This window comes from Melospiza melodia, chromosome 6, assembly GCF_035770615.1.
Source record: "Melospiza melodia melodia isolate bMelMel2 chromosome 6, bMelMel2.pri, whole genome shotgun sequence".
Classification (NCBI taxonomy): domain Eukaryota; kingdom Metazoa; phylum Chordata; class Aves; order Passeriformes; family Passerellidae; genus Melospiza; species Melospiza melodia.
This window is the reverse complement of record NC_086199.1, coordinates 10,159,868-10,183,787: the sequence shown is the minus strand read 5'-3', so window position 1 is coordinate 10,183,787 and position 23,920 is coordinate 10,159,868. Positions and strand designations below refer to the sequence as shown.

General features: G+C 42.6%; 2 protein-coding genes across 8 annotated transcripts in view; one reads left to right on the top strand and one right to left on the bottom strand.

Annotated features, from left to right (window-relative positions):
• Positions 1–6,932, top strand: part of KLC1 (kinesin light chain 1) — a 43,289-nt gene extending 36,357 nt beyond the window's left edge. For 4 of the 6 annotated variants that reach the window (XM_063159856.1, XM_063159854.1, XM_063159855.1 and 1 more), the window contains exons 14-16: positions 464–594; positions 5,163–5,229; positions 6,567–6,932. In XM_063159856.1, the coding sequence (XP_063015926.1) occupies positions 464–594; positions 5,163–5,229; positions 6,567–6,632 (264 nt within the window). In that variant the 3' untranslated portion in view covers positions 6,633–6,932. The remainder of the gene's footprint in view (positions 1–463; positions 595–5,162; positions 5,230–6,566) is intronic. The other 2 variants (XM_063159859.1, XM_063159858.1) reach the window with 1 other exon arrangement.
• The window catches only part of XRCC3 (X-ray repair cross complementing 3), a 42,924-nt gene extending 19,254 nt beyond the window's left edge, over positions 1–23,670 (bottom strand). The window contains exons 1-8 of one of the 2 annotated variants that reach the window (XM_063159864.1): positions 23,286–23,670; positions 21,905–22,015; positions 21,414–21,551; positions 20,335–20,547; positions 17,323–17,477; positions 15,685–15,894; positions 14,295–14,341; positions 11,336–13,249 (exon numbers count right to left, since the gene is read on the bottom strand). In XM_063159864.1, the coding sequence (XP_063015934.1) occupies positions 13,024–13,249; positions 14,295–14,341; positions 15,685–15,894; positions 17,323–17,477; positions 20,335–20,547; positions 21,414–21,551; positions 21,905–21,959 (1,044 nt within the window). In that variant the 5' untranslated portion in view covers positions 21,960–22,015; positions 23,286–23,670 and the 3' untranslated portion in view covers positions 11,336–13,023. Of the gene's footprint in view, positions 1–11,335; positions 13,250–14,294; positions 14,342–15,684; positions 15,895–17,322; positions 17,478–20,334; positions 20,548–21,413; positions 21,552–21,904; positions 22,016–23,285 lie in introns of those variants that run through there. The other variant, XM_063159865.1, reaches the window with a different exon arrangement.
• Between the last annotated feature and the right edge of the window lie 250 nt (positions 23,671–23,920).

Here is a 23,920-nt window from a genome sequence, read left to right as displayed (position 1 = left end):
TTTTTGGTAAAAATTAAAAATGAAGCACAGGAATTTGACTATAAGTATTTCTGATCAGAAATATTTTTGTTTAAGGATTTTAAGGTTAAACATGTTTGCAAGTAATGTAGATATGTAGAAAGATGATGGAATGCTTTTGCTTGGGGCTCGTACTCTGTAACCATGGTGTGCTCATATGAAATGGTGGTGGTGAATAGTTGGACTATTGTGGTGGGGCTTTATTAATGAAGAATTGTGGCTCGGGCATGCGTTCACATTTAGAAATCTTTGTTGCACTTTGGAAGGAACCCTTTTGCTTCGGTAAAGTCGTAGCTGTATGGAATTACATGTTTAGGTAAATGTATACAGTATGAGCATATATTAATAGCAATTAAAAAGTACTAATTCATGCCTGAGCTGTTTTCAGGGCAGGCTGGGGGAGGGCAGCAGCTCCTGCAGTTTCACATGTGTTCATTTCTTTCAGGATGGCACTGGATCCCTAAAGCGCAGTGGCTCCTTTAGCAAGCTCCGAGCCTCCCTTAGGCGCAGCAGTGAGAAGCTGGTTAGGAAGCTGAAGGGAGGCAATTCCCGGGACAGTGAACCAAAGAACCCAGGGTAATTCCTTATCTGCTCTTGGCTGTGCTCTGTCCCTTGCTCTGTGCCCCACTGCAGCCCAGGGGAGCTCCCAGGGCAGTGTTCCCTTCCCTGCTTAGCTAGCTGCATAGCAGACACAGCTATGTCTTAAAGAAAAATAAAATAGGAAATAACTTCTTAAACTTCCAAACTTCCATTGTAAGTTCTGTAACATCTGAGGATTTATATTTCCTTGTAAGAATTAACTCTATTAATTATTTTTTTTGTTGCTTTAGCTACTTGAAGATTAGAAAAGCTTCATAGAACTACTGATAAATGTTAATTACCTGCAAAATTATTCTTTTCACACAGCAGTGGAGAATAATAAATATTACTGATTTTTACAGTAAAAGCCTGAATACACTAAACCTGCAACTAACATTCTCGAAATAGCTTAGTATCTTGATATATTCTTGATATAACTTTATATGTTGCTGTGAGCATAAAGAGAATTACCAACTGAAGCCCCTCTTGGTTTCTGATTTTGGAAGACTCAGATGTCAGAGAGCAGAGGAGAAGTTGAAAAAACTTGAGCCTAGTTGTGCATCTTACTAACATTTTGGCTCCAATGAAATCTGGTAAAAATCCACATTTACTGAGTGTGACTGCTCACTCTTGCCAACTTGCCATATGATGATGGATTTTAATGTAATATTTCTTATAAATCCATAAAACCATTCATCACTTAATGGCTGCTGCAGAGAAGTTGAAATGTTAAAATGGACCTGCTACTTTTCATAGTGGCACTTCTGGGTGTTCCCCTCACCCCCAACACAATTGCAGTCAATTTTACAGGGTTTTTGCCCTTGTTGTGAAAAACTACAACTTATTTAGTTGTAGTGTGAATTTGAAAGTGACAGTGTGAATTTGTGCTTTAAAACAGTCATATTGGAGAACTTGGGGTAGCTTCTGATGGAGCAGCTGAATCTGAGTAATGTAGTAGATGATGATGATGATGGTATTAGTTAAGACAGTGACCTGGAGGCAAGGTCTCACTGTGTTTCTGGAAGTGCTCCAGAAAATTTGTCTTATTGTTTTTATGGCTGTAAAACATGCAGAATTATCTACAATAGCAGCAGTACATGTAGAATTATCTTCCTTGCATATCTGTTTCAAATTCAGCCTGATCTGAATTTTAGAGTTGTTACTTAAAATTTCACTGCCAAACACTTCATGTGGAAGGCATTGAATAGAATTGAAGGCCAAAATTCCTTTGCATTTATTGATCCATCATTAAGAACTACCTCTGAGATAAGAGGTTGGGAATAAACTATGGAAAGCACAAGATTAGAAGAATGAAATATGTAAATGTAAAATGCTTTAGGGAAAACAAAGGCAAGCCAAAATAGGATAAAAGGGAGATTTCCTTCTTTTTCTGCAGTATTAGCAGCTTTATACATTGGTTTTCTGTTTCTATTCAATTCTGTCCAGAGTTCATACATCATAGTTCAGGTGTATTGTTGTACGAATAGATACATTTATCCATAGCTGAATTTGCATTTTCTCCTCATTTTTGTGAGATGTGGAAAGGCTTTCAGTTTCACAAAAGCCAGGAGGTTTATTCCTTATTCTCCGTAGTATTTATAGCTAGCTCTTTCTGCAGGTAAATAACTCCATGTTTTGGGTGTAGAAAATGATGCTCACATAGAACTGGAGATGTTTGGCTTTGCAGTGCCTGTGAGAGCTCACCTGCCCTGTTATTGTCTGCCTCTGAGCTGTGTTAGCTGGGCAGAGTCCTGTCCCCAGGCTGACATGAGCTGCACCCTGGGCTCTGGAGCACCAGATGAGATTTCCTCAGATGGAGGCATTAATGTGAAACAAAACTGAAAGCAAAGCTGTATCTTCCTTGCTTTCCCTTTCTGACAAAATTATCTTGTTTTTAGATGTCACCATAGTTCTCAAGGAATAAAACTTACAATAAGTGTATTATATTGCCAGGCTTTTCTGTAGATAGGCACTTCCTGTGTATAGAACAATAAATGCTGTAATTTCTGTTCTTGTAGTAAACAGAGTTTTTAAATCCTGATTTATATTAGCTGGTTTTAATAACAGATGCAGAAACTTCTGGTATTAAACACCAGCTTTGTAGGTCATGAAGCATAGCTTACATATTGGTATTCCAAGAAAACATTTTGATTTCATTTTGTGAAGAAACTTAAATGAATAGAATTATTTTTTTTCTTCCTCTGAGTGTAGCAAAAGGCATATTCAGTTGTTACCATGCAGACCTTTGGGTTTTAGTGTGTTTGACAGCTGAATACTTCAATACAGACAGCACAAGCATAAATCATCCTTGCTGTGAAGGCAGCCACTCCAGGCAGAACACTTCTGTGCCTCCCTCCTTGCCAGTGCATTCCCTGCCTGTGTCTCGAGGAAGGCTTTACTTAGAACTTGATTTACACCTCTTGTTTGTACTCTGCTTCTCTAAATAGCAATTGACAGTGCTGGTGTGAGCAGAGTGAGAAATACTTGAATAGCAATGACTCACAGGATGAAGGAAGGACTTAGTGTCCATGTTGTTACTTGATACAGAAGGTTGAAGAGAATGAAATGGAAAGCTCATCAGGGAGATTGTTTCTTTACAGTCCTGCAAATGCCTTTTTTGACAAATAAGTATCTTAAAACTGCTCTTTGAAACATGCAATATCTGAAGCAAGGTATCAGTTCTTTAGAGAATTCAGTTCTGTAATAATTTACTTTGATTATTTGGTGTTCTTTATTTTGTCACTTCAAAAATAATGACCACACAGCAGAACAGTTAAGATCTCTAATCTAAAAGGAAAAATCAAGCTTTCATTATTGCTATTACTTATGCACAAAAAAAATTCCTGCATGTTCTTTGTGGAGTCATGTTTGTAACATGGAGGGAACAAAAGTGCAATTGCTAGACTTAAAGTTCTTAAAAGTGTTGATTTAAACAAACCCAAACAAACAAAAGACCAACCCACAAACAAAGTAGTATCTCAGGTATTAATATTCTTTTTTTAATTGGCACTTTAGCAAGAACCTAAAACACCCGTGTGAACTTCTACTGGTGGATTTTCTGTTTCCCTGGAATGTTTTCCATAAACCTTTGTGCTCTTTTGGAGAGTTTTCTGTAACATTTTGTTTGTTTTACAGATTAACTTCCTTTGACTTCCATATATAACCCCTGTTGTACCTGTTTCCTTGAATAAATGAGAGGTGTACACCATGCATGAGTCCTTGCTTTGTTGTTGCTAACACTCATGTCAGATATTGTAAATTCTGTGCTTCTGGCTTTGGAACACCCAGATCTAGTGCTGGGAGAACCAGCCAGGCTGTGCTGTGTGGAAGCTGCTGCCTCATGTTTTGGTTCATTGTCCTGCTCAGCTTTTGCTTTACCAAAGCATTTCAAACTTGTGCTTTGACTGTGAGCAGTGTTGCTTCAGTAGGAAGGAAATCTGGTTAATATCCAATGTGATGTGTATGGAAAAACCTTCCCATGTTACTGGAAGGCATTGGAAAGTTTGCTTTAGCTAGTTGTCCTGAGCTGCAGGTAGCACTGCAGGGTTGGGGCTCATTGTCTTGTGACCAGTTCATCAAATATGTATTCAGAGCTCTCATTTAGTTCTGAAATAGGTAAAGAGCTCGTGAAAAATCAGAGCAAATGCAGAATATTCTGAGGAGTGGACAGGCACTGGTGTGAAGGACATCAGACATCCCATGGTAGGAGTCTTAGGGCTGACTGTGAATTTCATGATTCAAAAACTTGAAAAAATTTTTTGTTAAATTTTGTGTCTATTTGAGAAATGGAGGTAAATTATTTACCTACAAATTAATTCTCATTTGAAAGAGCAGCAGATACTGCAGTTAATGCAGTGATATTTTGACTGTAGTAGCTCCTGGTTGGTGATGAATTTTTTCCCCTTTTCCATTGCTTTCCATACTGTATTCCAGAGTCCATGTTTCCACTGCTTGGAGTGTTGTAAAGCCAAAAGCACAACCAAAGTTAACAGCAGCAACCCATCTTATTTCCTTTCACTTTGAAATACTTAAAATAAAACATTTTAAAATGCTTTTAAAAATTTATTCTGAAGGCTTAGCTAAATGAGGCAGAAAGTACCAAACTAACTTCTGTTGTAGATTTTTCAAGGTAAATGCTGCCTACACAACAAAGTCATCTTTCAGATGTTTTTTCCTAAACTGTTTGAATGTTTTGATGCTTTTGTAAGAAGCCACTCAAAATTGAAACTGATAATTAATTAATTATTAATTAAAACTCAGTGTAAGTCACTGTATTAATTTGATATGCTTTAAAATTGAGATTTTGAGTTAAATCAGTTGCCTGAAATGTTTAAGCTCCCAGGAACATGTAATTTCGGGGGGGTTTGTATGTAATTAGAAGTGAGTGCAAATCTGTTTGAAGTTGTGTAGTTGTTACCCTAAAGGCTGTGCCTCACATCAGTTTTGAGGCGTTGTTCCCACTCCCTTCACTGTGCATTGCTCATTGTTGTACTTGTGTTTTTAGAGCTGTAGTTTTCAGCCATTCTGATCAGTTTATCCTTGCATGTTCACTGTCCTGGTTGCAGCATGAAGCGTGCCAGTTCTCTGAATGTTCTTAACATGGGTGGCAAGGCTACTGAAGATCATTTTCAAGTAAGAAGCCCTACAATACTCTTACAAAAATAAATACTGTTAGTAGGGTTTGGGATGAAAAGAGTGTGATAAATAATAACCCAACAACCTCACAGTGATTGTAAGATCCTACTTCAGTAAGGTGTTTGAAGGCTGTGCTTAAGGCATCATTCTCTGACACTTTGGTGAATTATGATTAATTTTAAGAAAGGGTTCAAGTCTAACCAGGAAAGAGCATTGGCTTTTATGATACCAAGCAGTCTCTTGCTTTGGACTTCTATCACAGTGGATATAAAGCTTATGGAATATTACATTCTTGTAAAAGCAACTTAAAAATGGAAGAACTGTTAAAGCCCAATATTTTCAATATTTTTTAATTCAGCCCATTTATTGCAAAGAGCCCTGTCATTGTAATTGCTGTATGTTACCAGGTGCCCTTAAACACTTCAGTTGTTTCTGAGGTGGCACAGGAGCAGTCTCAAAAGTTTGTCTGATCTGTGTTGTGCTTCTGCTAATATAAAAACTTATTTTGCTTAACTGTTCATGGTGTGCCCAAGTGCTATTCCTCATTGCCTGTTTTTACCTAACAAATCACTGTTTAAATTGTCAAATGAGTGAGCAATGTTCTTCTAAACACTGCTGTGTGTTTTACTAACACAGTAACTGCTACTAATTTTAGGAGGATAAAATTGCTTCTCTACTAACAAAACTGTAGGTGAGGATCTTCATCACCATCTCCTAAAGTAGCAGCAGGGAGGCCCCAGCTGTGGCTCTGGTTGCACTCCCCAGTGGTGTAGAGGTGGTGGAGCTGTGTGATCCTGATGAATGTGCTGCAGAGTTCTCTGTGGTTAAAGTGTGAGCAAAACTTTGCTCAGGGTGAAGTTCAGCCAAAACCAGTCCAGGGTAAAGCACAATTCTCTGCAGCCACAGTGCCAAGGGTGTCACAGAGCTGTGTCCCAGGTGCCCCTGACTGGATGGGTCCCCAGTGTGTTAAACTGGTGTCACTTCCAGAGGAGGGGATTTTTGTTGGTTGTACAACCCAGTAGTAAAATCAGTTCTTTCTTCTTGTGAACTTTTGTGGTCCCTCCACTATCCATACCCATGGCAATTCCCATAAATGGGCTCTTGCATTTCTGAGGCTTAGGCTGGATTGTAAGGGTGTTTATAGTATTGCTAGTTAAAAATTGGGGAAAAAGATGTTTATTGGACTCTGGAAAGCATCTCCCTATCCAGCATGAATGATTCTCAGTAGTTCCCTATGTTTGTTCCCATTTGTTAAAACTGGTACTTTGTTTGTTTGCTTGAACTATCTGGACATGTGCTTAATTTCTTTGTTTGTTTTTTTCCCCTTCACGCAGGAACGAAATAATTGTCTGACAGACTCGCGAGCTCTGAGTGTCAGTCATTCTGATCTGGCACACTGAGAGCTGGACAGAAGCTAGCTAATATTCCTTGTGAATAAAGAAGCACTGAGACCTTCAAAGCTTTGGTTCCTCATCCTTGTCCATAGGAACACCTAGTTTGTAGATGTTGTTGGTCTTTTTCCAATGGACTGCTGTTTTTACTTTTGAAATAGGGACAATTTTAAACACAGCATTAATGAGTGTTTTCTTCTAAGGGAAAACTATAGATAGGTATTGCTCATTGCACTGCCCCTGTTCATGCTACTTACATTAATTTCTTTAATAGATCTGACTATTACAGCAGCCAAAAAAAAAAAAGAAGAGTAAGAAAACAAACACATTTAATGTGTACCAAAATGCATTGGTGTTGGAAAATATAAGCAAACTGTGTGGCAGTAAATCCATGCAGTGCTGGAATGAGAAATGGATAAATTTATGTGCATTACTGTAAAAATTCCAGTTCAGCATTCTGTAGTGGTGGGTTTGCCCTTGCACTGCTGATTCTTGTAATGGTAGAAGCCTTGGCTAGCAAACAGCACTTAGACATGACTGACTTGACCACTAGACTGAGCTATTAAATCTTACAAAGTGATGGCTGGGGGTGAGTTACACTTAGATAGAATAAGCAGCAACACCTGTGACCATAACTTCTGATGTTGCAAGTCTTAGGCCACAATAGTCAATGGATATAGGATGGTTTGTGTACATCAGGAGAAATGGAAAAAATCCTTTACTTTGTGTGATTGAAGAATACTCAAGTTTTGGACTGCAACTGTCCCAGAGCAGCTGCTGCTGCTTTCAGGGGAGCATCGAGCCTCAGGTTGACTTTCTCGCTTGTCCACTGGAATTCACAATCCCATTCTGTGTTTGCTGAAAGTGCCCAACATTTCCTTATGCTGATCCCAAATCCTGCCTTTTTCCACACCAGCTGGTGACAGCAGAAGCAGGCACTGCACGCCAGGATGTCACACTGTGGAGTGGCTGCTCTGCAAGGACCACTCCCTGCTGAGGCCCTCGTGGAAGCACTCAGAGGCTGTAAGTGACCTGTGTGACCACATATCCATGTTACAGGTTAATATATATGTGCTGTCTGTATACAGGACTGCTGCTGGAACAAAGTATGTATGTATGCTTTAAGGATTTTACAGACCTTAGGATTTCCTTTTGCTTTTCTGTAAAGCTTGTAATTTTGTTCATCTTTTGTAAAAATTCCTATTTGTGTGAAGTTGGATAAGAAAGTAAAAAAAAAAACAAGCAGTGTGTGTAAAAATGTATTTGTGGTCATAGTTGTGAGTTGGAAAATGTCGAACAAAATTAACTTTGGGAAAAGCTGGAAAATTCATTCAAAGTCAGCACCAACTGAAGATAAAATACAAGAACATAGGAAAGTTTTAGTATTTGAACAGGCTGTGAAAAGTAATTAGAACTAGTACTTAGTAGGAGTTTCTGACTGGGTTTGCACCTGGTTCTGAGTTGGTTACAGTAACTGCTGCAGAAGTTGTCTGTGTAATGCACTTGCCAGTGTTTACCAGGAGGTACCGTCTGAGCACCTCTGCAGAGGGAGCCGTGCATGGTGCACCTGCTTTAGAGACAGTGTAGGAATGCTGAGAGACAATGCTGCTAATCATTTTGTAGAAGTTTTAGCACATAGTGCAATTCCTTAATGAACCTGAGCAGGAACAGGTTGTTGCTCGTTTATCTTAACAATAGATACTCATATAATGTTGACTCTTGAGTTTTAATCTTTTTATTAAGAGCTTTTTATATTAAAAAATATGTAATATATATACTTCTTTCCCCCCCCCCCCAAAGTAAAACGTGCTCTGTGGCCCTGCTGGCTGACTGGGCTGGCTTTGCTCAAAGATCCAGGTCAGGCTGCCAGGCCAGGGGGGCCCTTGTGCAGCCCCCACCCCACTGGAGTCTCCAAAAAAACCCACAGAACTATTCAGACACAAAATGTTTTGGTAGTAAGGAATTATTTAAACTGAAGGATGTGATTCCCACATTCAGCTTTGAAACAGAATTCTTTGCAACTTCTCAAACCCCCAGCCCTGTGTAAATAAGCAATAAGTTATGTAACCATGCCAAATGACAATGTACAGTAAGTTTGAAAGTGCAAGACTGTGGTTTGTAGAGGGTGATGGTGAGGGAAATTTCCTGGTCAAGATCTTGCTGGTGGTGGCATTACTAATACTGTGCTTTTAAATGTTCTAATCCTTTGTGTAGTATTTTAAAGTGTGATGGAAGGTTAAATTGTTGAGCTAATGCACATTAAACAACTTTTATATTTAAGAGGTTCATTTTTTTTTCTGGGAACAAACAAATTTCAAGAGTTCTTTAATCCATAATCCCTGAGAATAGTAGCCAAGGCCTTACTGTTAGGAGCCAGTGAGCTGTTAGCAGTTTGAGAACTTTTAAAAAACACAAACCAAATCAAAGTCAACATTCCCTGTAAGCATGGATGAGTTACTGTCAGGACATGGTTTATGTACGTTTGTATTTCAGACAGCTTCTCAGTTCACTTTTATGCAAGATTTTCTTCCTGGATTTCTTTTTGTAAGGTTGCAGTTATAGCTAAGAGTCTGCATAAAGAATATATCCAGAATATCCAGTTATATAATTCTGGGATGTCTTCAGCACCAAATTAAATCAGCAGCTCTGATGAAATGGAAAACCAGAAAAGACCTTCAAAATTGACAGACACCTTGTTAGGAAAACTGCAACAGTGCAGTTGTGGTTTTAATCTGGCATTTTTGGTCTTAACTAAAATTTTAAAGGTGAACTTGAATGAAAAGGTGATGAGGACTCCATGTTGGGACTCAGATTCTCCCACATCAGTGGTGAGTCTGGTGTACAGCAGGATGGGGGATGGATTGTCCATGGAATTGTTCCTGATGGAAAGGTGCCTGTTACCCTTCTGTCTCTGGCTGTGTGCTATATTGGCAAAATTCAGTCTTGAGTTTAGAGCTTACTGAATAGTCTTGTAAAATGTAATTGTTTCATGATTGGCTCCTCTTCTGGAGGAGTAACTGACCTGCTGCTGTGGTCACAATGCAAAAAGAGTCAGTTATCTACAGTTTGTGCTCACAGTAAATGACACCTTCATCCCCCAAGCACTCCTTATTAGTAAATTAAAATGGCTTTGAGCTTGAGAAGTATTTTTATGTAAATTGTATAATTTGAGTCCAGAGATTTTGCAGATGGTATGATTGTGTTGTAAATATCTAATAAAAGGTGTGTGCAGTGCTGCATTGCCAGTTGTGTTCACAGCAGTTGCTGATAGTTGGTTTTTGTTATGTAGGGCACACGTTGTGTCTGAAGGCTGCCAGGAGTGGCATTTTTGGTCCTGTTAGTCTGTACTGAGAGAATAAATGTTAACAGATCTGATGCTGACAAGTTTAGTTTCATTGTCATGGATTTACAGAAGTACACAGGGCTGTGTGTGTGTAAATATTTAGAATTGAGGAGTATCTCAAACATCTACATTGGATTGTTTTTTTCCCCTAAAACCATTCACAATTGTGCCAGTACACTGAATAGTTGAGGTCAGTTGTTAAAAAACCTGAAACAAGAAAGCAAGAAGCCAAACAGAGTGTGGGGGTCTGGTAGAGGTGCAAAGGCCCACGCTGGGAGGGTGCTTGTGTTCACAGGGAAGTTGCAACACTTCCTTTACATCTGCTTGTAAATGAGAAATATTTAGGGAACCATAGTTTCTCAAGTGTCATTTAACATTTCTTTTGAAGTGTAGAAGAATATTTAAGTAGTCTTGCAGGATAAAGACTTAATACATTCTAGACTGTAAATCTTCTTTGTAAAAACTACTTCCATTTTTTTTCCTTGTATAGAATACAAATCTCAGTTGTGAAACCCAAAGATGAATAAAGCTCTATAAAGGGAAGGTTCTTAATTTGCATTTATTAAAACTTAAGCACCTTTCAACACTTTTGAAACAGGCTTCAATGGACAGGTGCTGTGTTGGGTTCCTGTGAGGGTTTGCAGCCCCAGAGCTGTGCTGGGGTGGGACTGAGGGCTGGGGGAGCAGCTGGAGTGATTGGGTGTTGGCTGTGAGCCTCAGTGGGCTCAGCTGCATTTGAGACTGCAGGGTTTGTGTGTGCTCAGGAGCCAGGAGACAAACAGCTGGAGAGAAATAACCAACAAACCAACAGGGTACAGACACAACACTTGAGCAGGCAAAATGTTACTTCTGTTTGTTGGTACAAGTGTTTTTCACCAGGTAAATGAGAACTTTGATTGCACACCCATCTGTCACTTATAACACTTCAGGGCCATTCCAGCAAGCATTTGCAAGTTGCAAAAAAGAGTGATCAAAATATCATTGACTCAGATTTTGATCAAAATATCAAAATATGACTGAGCCATTGGGGGCTTCACACTGTTCTGGACATGGCTCACAGCAAGGCAAACTCCTGGGCCTGGAGCCCAGCATTTGATGAGGCTTCTCTGTAAATGCATAACCAGCTGGGTTTGGTGACTCCATGAAGCAGCAGCACCTCTGTGTGGCTGCTTTCCCCAGTCCCACAGTGGGATGATCACTGCCTTGGCTGCAGTTCCAGCCCAGGGGCACAGGGCAGGAACAGAACTGGAGTGGCACCTGTGCTGCTTTAGCTGACCTTGATTGAAGTTGATAGGGAGGAGGCACAGAAGGTGAGGGTTTTAGGGAGGAGGTGGCCCTGCCTGTCAATTTTCCTTAGAGGAGACAAAGGTTTCTAAGTTCCATGGTTGGATTTTATTAAAAGAAGCTGTGAGATCATTTCCAAATACAGAGAATTAAAGACATTTTACAAAAATGATTTGGACACAACTTGTGCTATTTGCACAAGGGCCCCTGAGACATCTGAAGGGGTTGCAGAAGGCACTGAAAGCAATTCATCCTTTCTGCTTGCTTACAAACTCCTTCCTTCAGCTTCAAGCTGTGCCTGTTCTCCTCTGGAACCTCCCCAGGCAGTCACTCAGGGTCTCTTTTCCTTGAGTAACACTCAGTGGTCCCTTGAGAAATCTGCCACAGTTGCAGCTGAGGCAGTTTACAGCCAGACAAAGCTTTCAGCTCCCCAGCTGCATGCTTGCACATGGAAAGAGGGTGAATGTCCTGAAGGAGGAGGCAGCTTTTCACAAACACAGGGTTTCTGGCCAGAAGGAACCTGAGCAATGCCACCCCACAGACACACATGGAGTTCCTGCCTGTGCCAGCAGCAGGAGGGGAAAGGTGAGAGCTTGCTGAGTGTGTGATACAAGAGAGCATGACAGCACCCACAGAACAGAGGCCTCTGGACAGTGTAACTCCACCTGGCTTGCTTTCTCATGGAACAGAGCAAAGGAAAAATTCAGCTATTGGAGAGTGGATGGCATGGCAGTGATCTGAGGACAGCAGAAAAACGTGACAAGTAGCAAAAAGACAGGAAGAATACCCATGTGAAGCTCTAACTAAAAAACAAAAATCACCTCAGAAGAGCAATAGCATCTGACTGGATGAAAAGAGCTGAAGGTGCCCTTCAGGATCATGGCTGAGCTGAGAGCCCACAGCAGGGACACAGGACATGAGAGGCACCAACCCAGCAGCCCATGAAGAATGCTGATTTAGCAGAACACAGAGCAGGGCAGAGCATCAGGGAGAACTCACAGAGCTTGCCCTGAGGCTACACAGCTTCAGCAATGGGCAAAGAGAACAAGGGGATGGGGGATGTGGTTTGCTCTCCTTCAAATAAAAGAGACTAAAGAGGCTTTTGCTATGAAGGGAAGGGACTGAAAAGCAGGAAAAGAGTAGAAATGAACCATTAAAAATTTTTAAAGAGTTCTGTGAAGCTAGATACACTCATCTAGTACAAAGGCAGTGCAATTTTAATTCTTACAGTAATATGTTAAAGTACCTTTATGGGATTGTTTTCTTTAAAATCTTAATAACAAATGGTTTTAAAATAGGCCAGCTGCTTTGTGACAAAGAATGGCTATCCTTAATTGGCAGCATGAGACCCAGAACCACCAGCAGGCAACATAAACTGGTTGAATTTCAAGTCCTGTTGGGTCTGGAAACAGGGTACAAAACTACAGTAAATGCTGTTTCTAGATGAGCATGCTATTAGAATAAAATGAGACATCAGATCTCCCCCATCCTGGGGATTGCTACATCCCACTCCATTGTGCAGCCTCCACCTGGCCACAGCTTCCCTTTCCTTCAGAACCTCCAGGGTGCTCATCTCCCAAGGAAAAGCTGAATATCCAAGAGTAAAAAGACAATTCTGCACAATGCAGACAAGGCTAAATGTAGCCATACCATTGTTCACAGACCTCACCATCAGCTTCTCTCATCTAGGAACAATTGCATTTCACCAGTAATTCTTCCTGAAGCAAAGTCCTGGTACGTTGTTGGAGCAGGAGCCTTTACTATGCAAAAGTGTTACTTTATTCCTTTTACACCTTCCAGCTGCACTGTGTAGTAGCAGAAGGATGGAGGGAGATGAGGAGCAAAAACAACACTTAAAGTCCTCCTGCTGCCAGGGCCAGGTGCTGCTGCTGCTGCAGGGGAGGGCTGGGGCAGCCACAGCCGCCGGGCCATCAGCCTCACCAGCAGCTGGTTGGACCAGGTTATCCCCAGGGCTGGAGTCACTCTGCTGCCCACCACCCTGGAAGGGAAGCATTACACATTTCTGCATGCATGGACTCCATAGGAAATACTTTCTGTTGTAACCAAACTGCACTAGAAGGCATCAGGTATTGTTTCTCTAACATTCTCTAACATTGAAAACAATGGGTCTTTGAAGACAGAGGTGACAGGGTTTACTCACAAAACTTAGATTCTCCCTTTGGCAAGGAAAGAGCTGGAGGAGAAGTGATTCTGCACGGAACAGCTGTCATTCTTTCAACTACAGCTAGGGGGAATACCTGCCTCCATCTGGACAGGCCTCTCTTGCAACAGGAAAACCACACGAGAAAAATGACTGAACTTTTAATATTTGAAGTGTGTAACTGCTGGCCTTGGATTCCATTTGCAGGTATATTTAGAAATGTTGGGTAAACAGAACACTGCATTTGTGTGACTTTCAACTCAAGGTTTAAAACAATTTTTTTTCCTGGAAAAAGTGCGATTTCTCCAGTAAAATAAATACAAGATAATCAGGCAAAAATAATAATTGAACCTTATCCTTGTTCTGTGTCAGTTCCAGAATCTGAAGGACACAGTGAACTACTCACAAGCACCCATTTATGTAGCACCCAGCTTATGCAGTAAATCAAGGTTATAGTTAGGATTCAAACAACAAATATGTACATTAATATCTTGGTGTCAGAAGATACTATTTTGGGTTTTTCCTCAGCTCACTAACAAAGCTTGCTGCTAGGGTTTGGCTGCTGTATTTTTAAAGTAGACAGGAGGTGCATGCAGTTACATCAGAGAAAGATGCAGAAATACCCTGGTGTCAGCAGGTACTCAGGCCATTGTTCCAGGGCATTTTTCCTGCTAACCTGTGATCAGGGATTACAATGTAAATGTGTGTGACAGTTTCTTCCCCTTCACAGCACAAGCTAGTGCTGATCTCCAGCAAATCCAGCATTGCTGGGTAAATGTCCCAGTGCTCCTCACATGATCTTGTAGCTTACCCTGGGGTGACAAAGATCAGAATGGCTCAGAGCTGCTGTGTTTGGCATTGTCACTCTGTGTGGGTGACTCACCTGCAGCTGCACTGAGCAGCTTCCGACTCGCTCACTGCGTCCGTCACCTGAAGCACAAACACAGAGGTGCAGCTGACCTGGGGTTCTGGGATTGTGTTCAGCAAGCACAGGGGCAGGGAAGGGAACCAAGGCAAGGAAATCCAAGTTATCACAGCATACATTAAGCTAAGTTAGAAAACACTTATTGTTTCAAGGCAAACTAAAATGGATTTGGGAATCACAAGCTGAGTTTACAGTGTTAGAACTACTTAGCAAGGTACAGCTTACATTAATTAAACTACTACTAGATGGATGCCTTATTTGTTAAAAAAGAAACCCAAACCACAAGCAAACCCCCCACATTCACAAAACTGTTCCAGTGCTGTAGCTGGAGATAAAAAGTACAAAAGCCCAGATCTCCCAAAAGTGCCCTGTTCTCAATGATTTCAAGACCTTTGAAGTTTCTCTGTGGCCTGCACATTCCCCTCCCAAGGCCACACTGGAGTATGAATGCTTCACCTCTGGCATTCAGATGCTCCTTCAGTTTGTGAGTGGACTAAGAGCAGTGTCTTGCCTTGTTTTCTCAAAAGAATACTCTCTGTGACCAGTATCATTGTGGGCTTTTGGTCCAGCTCAAGTCAGTTCATGCACTTCAGTAATCTCAGCAGTTACACAAAAAAAATGCTGAGTTCCACAGAAATGAAGCAAAGTCCCTGGTGCTTCACTGTCTCCTGGGACATAACTGCCTGCAGAGCTCCCAGAGCAATCCTCCTGACAATGGCATTTGAAGCCAGTGATAACAACTCTGTTATTTTGCTTTGATGCTCTGTGCAGTTGCTATACATATCTATTTCTGTTAGCTTTAGTGGACAACTTTTGAGAATGTTAACTCTTGTCATTATATAGCAAACATTCCATATTGTTGTCTCCTCATTGCAAGAGTTTCATACCTCCTTAATGTTTCTCATAGGGAGCTCCTCTAAGCACTGACTCTTCCTTCTTCACAAAGCAGCCAACTGAGTCCAGTTCCCTTTCAACCAACCACTCACTCTTTTATAGCACTCATCTTCTCATTGGTTACAGCTGTGGCCTGTTAAAGTCAGGCCTGTTCCTAATCTCCAATAATTGGCTCAGCTGCAACTCCTTTAGGGCTAAGATTACTTTCTATACTACCTTATTTTCTTATATTCTATCCCTCTACAATTAACAGCCTATAAAAGTTTAAATAATAAACTTTGAGTAGTTAACATTTACTAAGGCACATCAGTTTAAGGCAGCTTCAGTTTCCATCAGTCATCAGCTGACAGTGCTAAATACAGCACCATGAAATCTGCATTTTCACAGATCGTTCCATCACCCTCCAGCCATTTATTGAGCAGTGCCTACAGGTGAGAAGCAATGGACACCTTACCTGGTTAATGCACACGATGGGAGTCCTGAAGCTGGTGCTCAGGCTGTGCAGCCGAGCCCCAAAGGCCTGCAGGTACCGAGCCTTGAGGGCAGCGTCGGCCGGGCCGAAGTCGGCGCGGAACAGCGCGGCCATGGAGTCGACGAGCACGAGGCGCGCCATGCCCCGCGCCAGCAGCAGGGACAGCCTGGCCAGGCACTGCTGGAACGTGTCCTGCACACACACAGGGACAGTGACACGTGTTGTGGTGTGCTGTAATGTCCCATTTTGGCCTTCCAGGTCATTTCCCCAGGTGTGCCTATGCCTCTCTCCTTTCCCCCTTGCCCCCATGCTGAGTGAGTCCTGTCAATCAGGCTGAACATTCCAGCAAGGCGTCGTGTGGTTGGTCAAGTTCAAAAGATGCCCCTATGCCCAGGGGTCATTGGCCTGTCTGGGTGTCATCTTCCCCTGAGGACCTGCCCCTCTCACCTGGTTGCTGGCTCACCTGTACCTCCCCTCCCCCTGTCCCTGAGATTAAAAAGGTGATCAGACCATGCGGCTGAGGTTCTGTTGGAGCAGTTGCTCACGTTCAGACCTCTGTAACCTTGGAATAAACCTCTGGACATTAAACCCTCCAGCAGAATCCTCTCCTTTTTCTCTTCACCATCGCCTGAAGCTCTCCTCCTGAGGTAAACGGGGTTCCTAACAAGCCTGGACTTGTTCAGTGCCCAGCTGCAACCACCAGCAAGCCAAGGTATCTCTGGGGTGACACACCGCAGTTGCTGCCTTTGGCCCGGCAGCGAGGGTCAGACTGGCCCAGGCACAATCTAACTGATAATGTTGGGAGCCTTATTCCCATAGACACAGGCAAAGAGCCCTGCTGGACATCAGGAGACTGAACTGCAGCAATCACCATTGCAGCATGAGCTCGGGGAGTTCTGAATCACGAAGGCAGCTGGTGGATCTCTGAGTCTCACCAGTAACCACAGCTGGTGGTTTTACTGAGGAGGAGACAAAACTGCAACCTGCATTTACCTGCAGCTCTGACTTCACTGATACTTTTAAATCTCAAGGGTGTAGTACTACACTCCTAAACTTGCTGTTTTCATAGAATTATTTAATGTTAAGGAGTTGGAATGGACCTTCAAAATCATCCAGTCCCAACCCCCTGCCATGGGCAGGGACACCTCCCACCAGAGCAGGTTGCTTGGAGCCACATCCAGCCTGGCCCTAAACACTGCCAGGGATGGGGCAGCCACAGCTTCTCTGAGCAACCTCTTCCAGTATCTCAGCGCCCTCACAGTAAGAATTTCTTCCTAATATCTAAATTTCCCCTCTTTCAGTTTGTACCCTTGCCCTGTCCACATGTCCTGACAGAGACAGGTTCTCTAGGTTCCCTGCAGCTTCTTCAGACACTGGAAGGCTCCAGTGAGGTCCCCATAGGAGGGCCTCATTTTATTCTCCAGGCTGAACAGCCCCAACTTTCTCAGCCTACCTGGGCAAGGAGTGGCTCTCACTGAAACACTCAGGACATGACATTATCATTAAGTGTTCCAAACCAGTTACAAACTGTGCTGCTCTTCCACTGATGACCTTAACAGTAAAATACTGCCTCAAATCCATATTGATCAAGAGCCTTAGAGACATTGTGCTATTACTTACCAGGTCTGCTGCCTGCTCAACAAAAATATTGTTTCCAAATCTGATCTTCTGTATGATTTCAGCTGGAACATCTGCACGCAGCTTCTGCTGTTGGTCTATGAGCTGCTGCAAACGTTTGCTTGGGAACACATCTTCTGTACAAATGTAGACAGCTCCTGTAGCCAAGGAAACCACAGGCCCTTACAAACACAGTTTTCTTACAGCACACAAATGATAGCACACATTCTGCATTTAAAAGCTGGAAATTCATGTTTGTTTGGTTATTTTTTAACCATGTTTAATCAATGATGGAACAAAAACCGCCCTTCTGTGACTCTCCTGCAGATGGCTGGTCCTTTCTTCAGCACCAGCTGGGACAACTGGATTTGTACTCTGCACTGGGTGACACTCACTGTGCACAGCTGAGGAGCACCTGATCACTGCCCTTGGGATCAGGAGTATCACACTTGATCCAACCCACAGAGTGGCACTGCACAGTCTGCCTGCTTCAGCCAGAAATCCAAACCACAGAAATCCAATTCACACTATGAATTTCATGCTAAAACACCTGTGCTAACTTGTGTTGAGACAACAGCTCCTCAGTAAAACTTTCTGGCCTTCTCAGCTGCCATGCTTATTTAAGCTGACTACCTTTTGCACAGTGGTGCTTTAATGCTGACAGACAGGGATTTCTCTACCATGAACTGTGGGCTCACAGAGAAATCATCTGCTTTCTGAAAACCAGACCTGCCTTAAGCAGGAGGTCACTTGTCCTTGCCTTGGTTTACTTAAAAACGGTGGAATGTCCATTTCTTCAGATTTCACAGTCACTGGGGTTCTTCCAGATGCAGATTTGCATTTCTAGATAGATTGATGCTCTATTGATTAAATAATTGTATTTTGATCCACAGTTATTGGAACATTCAGGACACTGAAAACACAGTCACAAGTCCAACAAAACCCAAACAGAAATCAGCAATTTCATCAAACTGTTATTCAGGCCAATAAATGTGTTATGCTGATTGTTGACAAAAAATACCACCAAAAATCAACTAAACAGGAATAAAACCTATTAAAACCCCCCAGCCTCAAAAAGAAAAAAATTTGATTCCTATGATCATAATCTGCCAGGCACCAAACCAAGTTTGTTACCAAGAATCAGTAGCAAACATTATTTTCTAATTCAGAATTCTAATAAGGAAATTAATTTGTTCCATTATATTCACATATTACTTATGAATATGGGCATATAAAATAAATTCAGCCAACACAACTGAACACAACTGACATTCCAGAAGAGCAGAAAGATATCCTGGAGGCAAAGGAGGCTTTTGTTTACTTTCAGCATTTCTTTGCTGCCAACCTCCTTGCCCTGAGAATTACAAACAAGACTAGCAGTAAATTTAATGAAGTAACTGCTTAAAGAAATGTATTTCAGCTTCACCACTAATAAGAAGGGAGGGAAGTTTGTAATCAGTAAAAAAATAGAATGCAGGGATAATAATAATACAGGAATAATTTTAAATCAGTAGCAAAATCTTCCACTGGTAGTGCATAGTTCTGTGAGAGTTTCTAAGCATTGCTGTTCTCCTCAAGTTTTCTAAAGGATAAAACTCCTCACATTTAACCTAAGATTTAATTGCTGTATTTCTCATGGGAGGCTCAACACAAGAGTGCCAGTAGGGTGTTGGGCACCTTGCTCTGTTCCTTGATTTCAACACAAACAGGAAGAAGTGCTGGAGCATGGATAAAAATGTATTTATTTAAACTATGTGCAGCAGTTAGCAGCAGCACACAAAGGAACAGAACAAAATAGAATTGTTTCTGCTCTGATTAATGACACCATGTAGTGTAAGCCATGGGCTACTCACAGCCCTTTGAGCAAGATCTCAATTTGTACAGCCCATGATTTTTCCACAAGGGTGGATACAGTAAAAGGAGGAAGTTTCCCCACAAGGAGCCACTGAGCTGCCAGATGAAGGCAGTGCTGTTGGAAGGAGCAGCAAGGTCACAGGCAAAACACACCTAAGGCAGAGTACCAGAATCCTCAGAAGTGACACAGGCTTCCTCCCCTTCTATGGCAGCAATAGTAAAAAAAAAATAAAAAAAATTGGGAGTTAGATTAATATGACAGAAGGGTAAAAAAACCATACTCAAATCAAAGAATAAACCTGCATACTTTGGTAAAGCCAGGAAAATCACAGGTACAAAACAATGTTACCCTTTTCAACTATATTTCTGTTGCAGACATTTCTTCACAGAAATCCTTTCTTTCGGATTTCTGCATCTTCTGGAGGCCAGGGGCCTCAGAAGGGAAGGTAAACAATTATTATCAGCTGCTGTGGAATGTAATAGGATGCACCTTGATTGGCTCATGCTTCTTGTTTATAATTAAGGGCCAATCACAAAGTGTAAGCCAGGGTCTCAGTCCTTGGGCACAACTTTGTTGTGGAATTCTATCTATTCTTAGCCTAGCCTAGCAGCTCTGCAAACCTCTCTCTATATTCTATTTAGCATAATCATAATGTATTATATATGATATAAAAATAAATCAGCCTTCTGATTCAAGAAATAAGATTCACCGTCTCTCTCTCACCAGCAGCGACCCACACAGGACATTGTAATATATTTCCATTGATTTTACTCTGTAAATCAGTACAACTATTGTTATCAAAACAAATAATCTTTGAAATTTGAAATCCCCAGCTAAGGGAATATGTACCATAGACCTAAGACCCACTCTCTTTGTAGAGAGTGATCTGCTGAGCTGTGCTGCTGACCTGAGGAGCCAATGACAGCACCACTTCTCTTCCACTGTTTGTGTGCTGGGTTGAACCCAGAGTGGCAGGCAGGGAGACAACAGCCAGCAGGAACTGTGGATGAATTAAGCTGTGCTGCAGGATGAGCAGCTTTTCTCTCTGCAAACACTCACCAGCCACTGGCTGCTCTCCTGCTGAAGTTACATGCACTGAGCCTGTGCTGAGGCTCCTGAGGACAGTGCATTCCCTCAGCTGGGTTTAGTTCAGCACTCACCAGACTCCAAGCCCCCGTACTTGTACGGGTACTGCACACACAGGCACAGCTGCAAACCAAGCTGAGTCTTCCCAGCAGAACTCTCCCCAGCCAGCTCTGTGATTCCCACCAAAGGAATGCCTCCTTTCAACAAGCTGTCCAGCACTGCACACCCCAGGCTCAGCTTCTGGTGCTGGGAGGTGACAGGATCTTTATCTTGGTAGAGCTGAAGTGCTGCAAGGTTTAATGATTAAAAAGAAACAGGTAGTTTTATTTATTATTTTTCTAACACACAGTGATACAGAATAGATGCTGTACACAAGCTTTATTCCTACAAGAGATGCTTTCTTTGTTGATAGAGAATTTCCCTAATTCAGCCTGGTCTTCCCCACCTCTCTTTCCCCATCAGACCTCTGCTGAGTATCTGGACAAAGATTGATAATTTACACTGAGTTCTCTCCTGCTCTCAAACTCTTTTTTTGCTTTCTCTGCCTCTAAGGTGTCTCTGAGGAAAGTTACACTCTGAGAGGATTTTGACAGCAAAGGTTCTAGCACAGCAATTATGGAAATGGAAATAGCAGAGTACAAAACAGCACAGCAGGCATTTGCTCAAAGCCTGAAAACACATACAACCACAAGAAAATAGGTTTTAAACACAAAATTGTTATTAAGAATTTGTGCAGAAGGAGCTATTAGGTCCTGCTTGTTTTGGAATGAAGAGTTCATGACAAAGCAGTTTATGAAGCTTTTAATATATGATTTACATTTTTCAACTAGTCTTAGTCCAAAAGGAGAATAGTGAGAGAGAGGAAGAGAGTGTGAAAGAAAAAGGAAATATTTTGTTCCTGTGTTTAAGTGTTTCAGACTGTGAAACACGTTGTCCTGTTTCAAGCAGGCTCAATCCTGAAAATGTCACCCATTCACTTCCATTACCCCCAGGGGAGCTGTCCTTGGCACAGTTAAATAATTCACTACAGCACAATTAAAACACTTCCATTCTCATTTTAACCCATTTCTGTGTCATTGAGGAGCCAGAACCACATTTTCTCCCAGTGACAGTTCTGAACTTTATCTAGAAGATTTTCTATGCCCTGCATTACCTGTGAGCATGCTGTTCCTCCTCAGTGTGTGAGAGACTGTTTTCAGCAGGCACTGGGTGTCTGCACTGGAGAGCTTCATCAACCTCTGCAGGTCTGCTCCAGACAGGTTTAAAATCTCTTTTACTGATTTGATGTCAGCTGAAACAAGAGGAATTTTTATAAATACTTTTGGCTGACTTCCACGGCAAAGTTTTCCCAATTTCTAATTCTCATTTACTTGAGGTTTATCTATACTGCATTCTTGTATGGTGGGCAGGCAACACTCACGTGGAATGTACCAACACAAGCTGTAAAATTGTTTGGAAATTTATTATTGAAGCATGGGCAAAACCCAACACTTTTAATTACTCAGAAAACTTCTTTATGAAATACTTAATTACAGTTCTAAAATGTTAGTGTCCATCTGCCTGCTTATACCCACAAACACACAATTATGTCAAGGATGTCACCGTGGTGACAGATCTGTTAGAGACAATGGCAAATTAAATTACCTTTTTTCAGGGCAGCAATTGTTTTAGGGTTCAGGTCAAACTGGTCCCAGTCCATCTCCTGACACAGCACAGCAGTGAGCAGCACATCCCATAATTATCTGTGATAATTATCTGTGATAAAAGATAATTATCTGTGATTAAAGTGGCTTTTATCACAGACACGGGTAAGGAAAAAAAATAGGCATAAATCAGTGTCAAAAGTTTCCAGAACTAATTTTTTTCCTTCCTATTTTTAACACATTTATTAGTTACCTTAGAGAAGTAGCAATTATTCTGGGGTTATTATGAGAACTATTGCTGCTATTATTTTATATATTGATGTAATTTTACTTGGGAAGAGTGTGGCCAGCAGGCTGAGGGAGGTGATCCTCCCCCTCTGTCAGCCCTAAGTGAGTGCTGAGCTCAGTTCTGGGCTCCCAGCACAACAAACACAAGGAGCTGCTGCAAAGGGCCCAGCAGAGGCCACAGAGGTGAGGAGGGGTCAGGAGCATCTCTCTGCTGAGGAGAGCCTGGAGAAAGCAGAGAGGGGACGTCACAATCCAAAGGTGGTGCCAGCAGGATGGAGCCAAACTCTTCAGCTTCACCTCAAGGTGAAGAACAGCTCTTACACCGAGGGTGGCAGACACTGGAACAGCTGCCACAGAGACATTCCAAACCCACCTGGACTCATTCCTGTGTCCCTGCTTTGGGTGGCCCTGCCTGGGCTGGGTGATCTCCAGAGCTCCCTCCCAACCCTGGCTATTCTCTAACCCTGAAGTCTTCTCTGATGGCTGTTTACATTTATCCTATTAAAGAATTCAACCCATAATCCTGCAGTTCAGAGCTCCTGGTAGTTTGAATTGCCTGTAATTCTGCATAGTGCTTTTGCTCTATGTGCAGCTCACAAGCAAGCAGGACAGTGATTTATTCCTGCCCTGTCAGTCCTCACACGAGGCTTTCATTTTCTCATAGAAAAAAATCTCACACACCAGCAGTTTAGGATGACCCAGGATTATTGATGCATTGGACAGTCATTTATTTAGCTATAAATTTACATTTATTAGCTAAAAGCAAATTTAATATTAAATCGTTCAAATCTGTTTGCTACTTGTGACAATATTAAACAGATTTTTAATACTTCGGCGAAAACCACAACAATTTGGCCCCATGGATGCCTAGAAGAGGTTCTTAGCGTTATTCTGATAAATTTATGAAGGATTGCAGCAGACAGCCAGCATTTATACGAGAATATATGACTTTATGAACAATCCCTTTTTCAACACGGGGGGGAGAGGTTGTGATGGCCGCTAATAGCAGAATAAATCTAAAAGAGAAGCAAGTTACTTTTAAGTAACACCCATTTAAAGCAAAATTCTGAGAAGATTTAGAAGCCGAAACTTACCGACATCAATCATGGCTGTGACGGACCTCGACTGAAGGGCTCCAAACCATTGCGCGCTCTCCGCTCACAGGGAGCCGCTCCATGGATGAGGCCCGGGGGAGAAAAAACCACCGGGAGCGGGTCACGGTGCAGCCGGGGGGGTGCCACGGAGCAGGAGCGAGGGGAGGACAGCCGGACACACGGACAGCGGGACACAGGGACGGACAGAGCGGGGCACCGCCACAGGGCCCTCAGGCCGCCACAGGGCCCTCACGCCGTCACGAATCTCCCGCCGCCCGCGCAGCCAATCAGCGAGCAGCCTGCCCGCCGCAGGCCAATCAGAGCTCCCTTCCGTGACTGCCCCGGCGGGACAGCCAATGGCGGGGCGGTGCTCGTTCCCCTCCCGCTGGGCCGGCCGGGAGCGGCGGGGCCGGGCTGGCTCAGAGCCTCGGGCGGGCGCTGCGGCAGCGACCGGGGGCTCTCTGCGGAGCCGCGCCCTGCAGAGCCGCGCCCTGCGGAGCCGCCCCTCGCGGCCGCGGCGGTCCGGGCTCGGTGTGCCGCTTCCGGGAACTCGGCGACCCAACCCTTCGCTTCCGGGTTGCGGGACACGAAGGAGGCGGGACTAGTGCACCGAGGGGCTCGGGATTGGCTGGAAA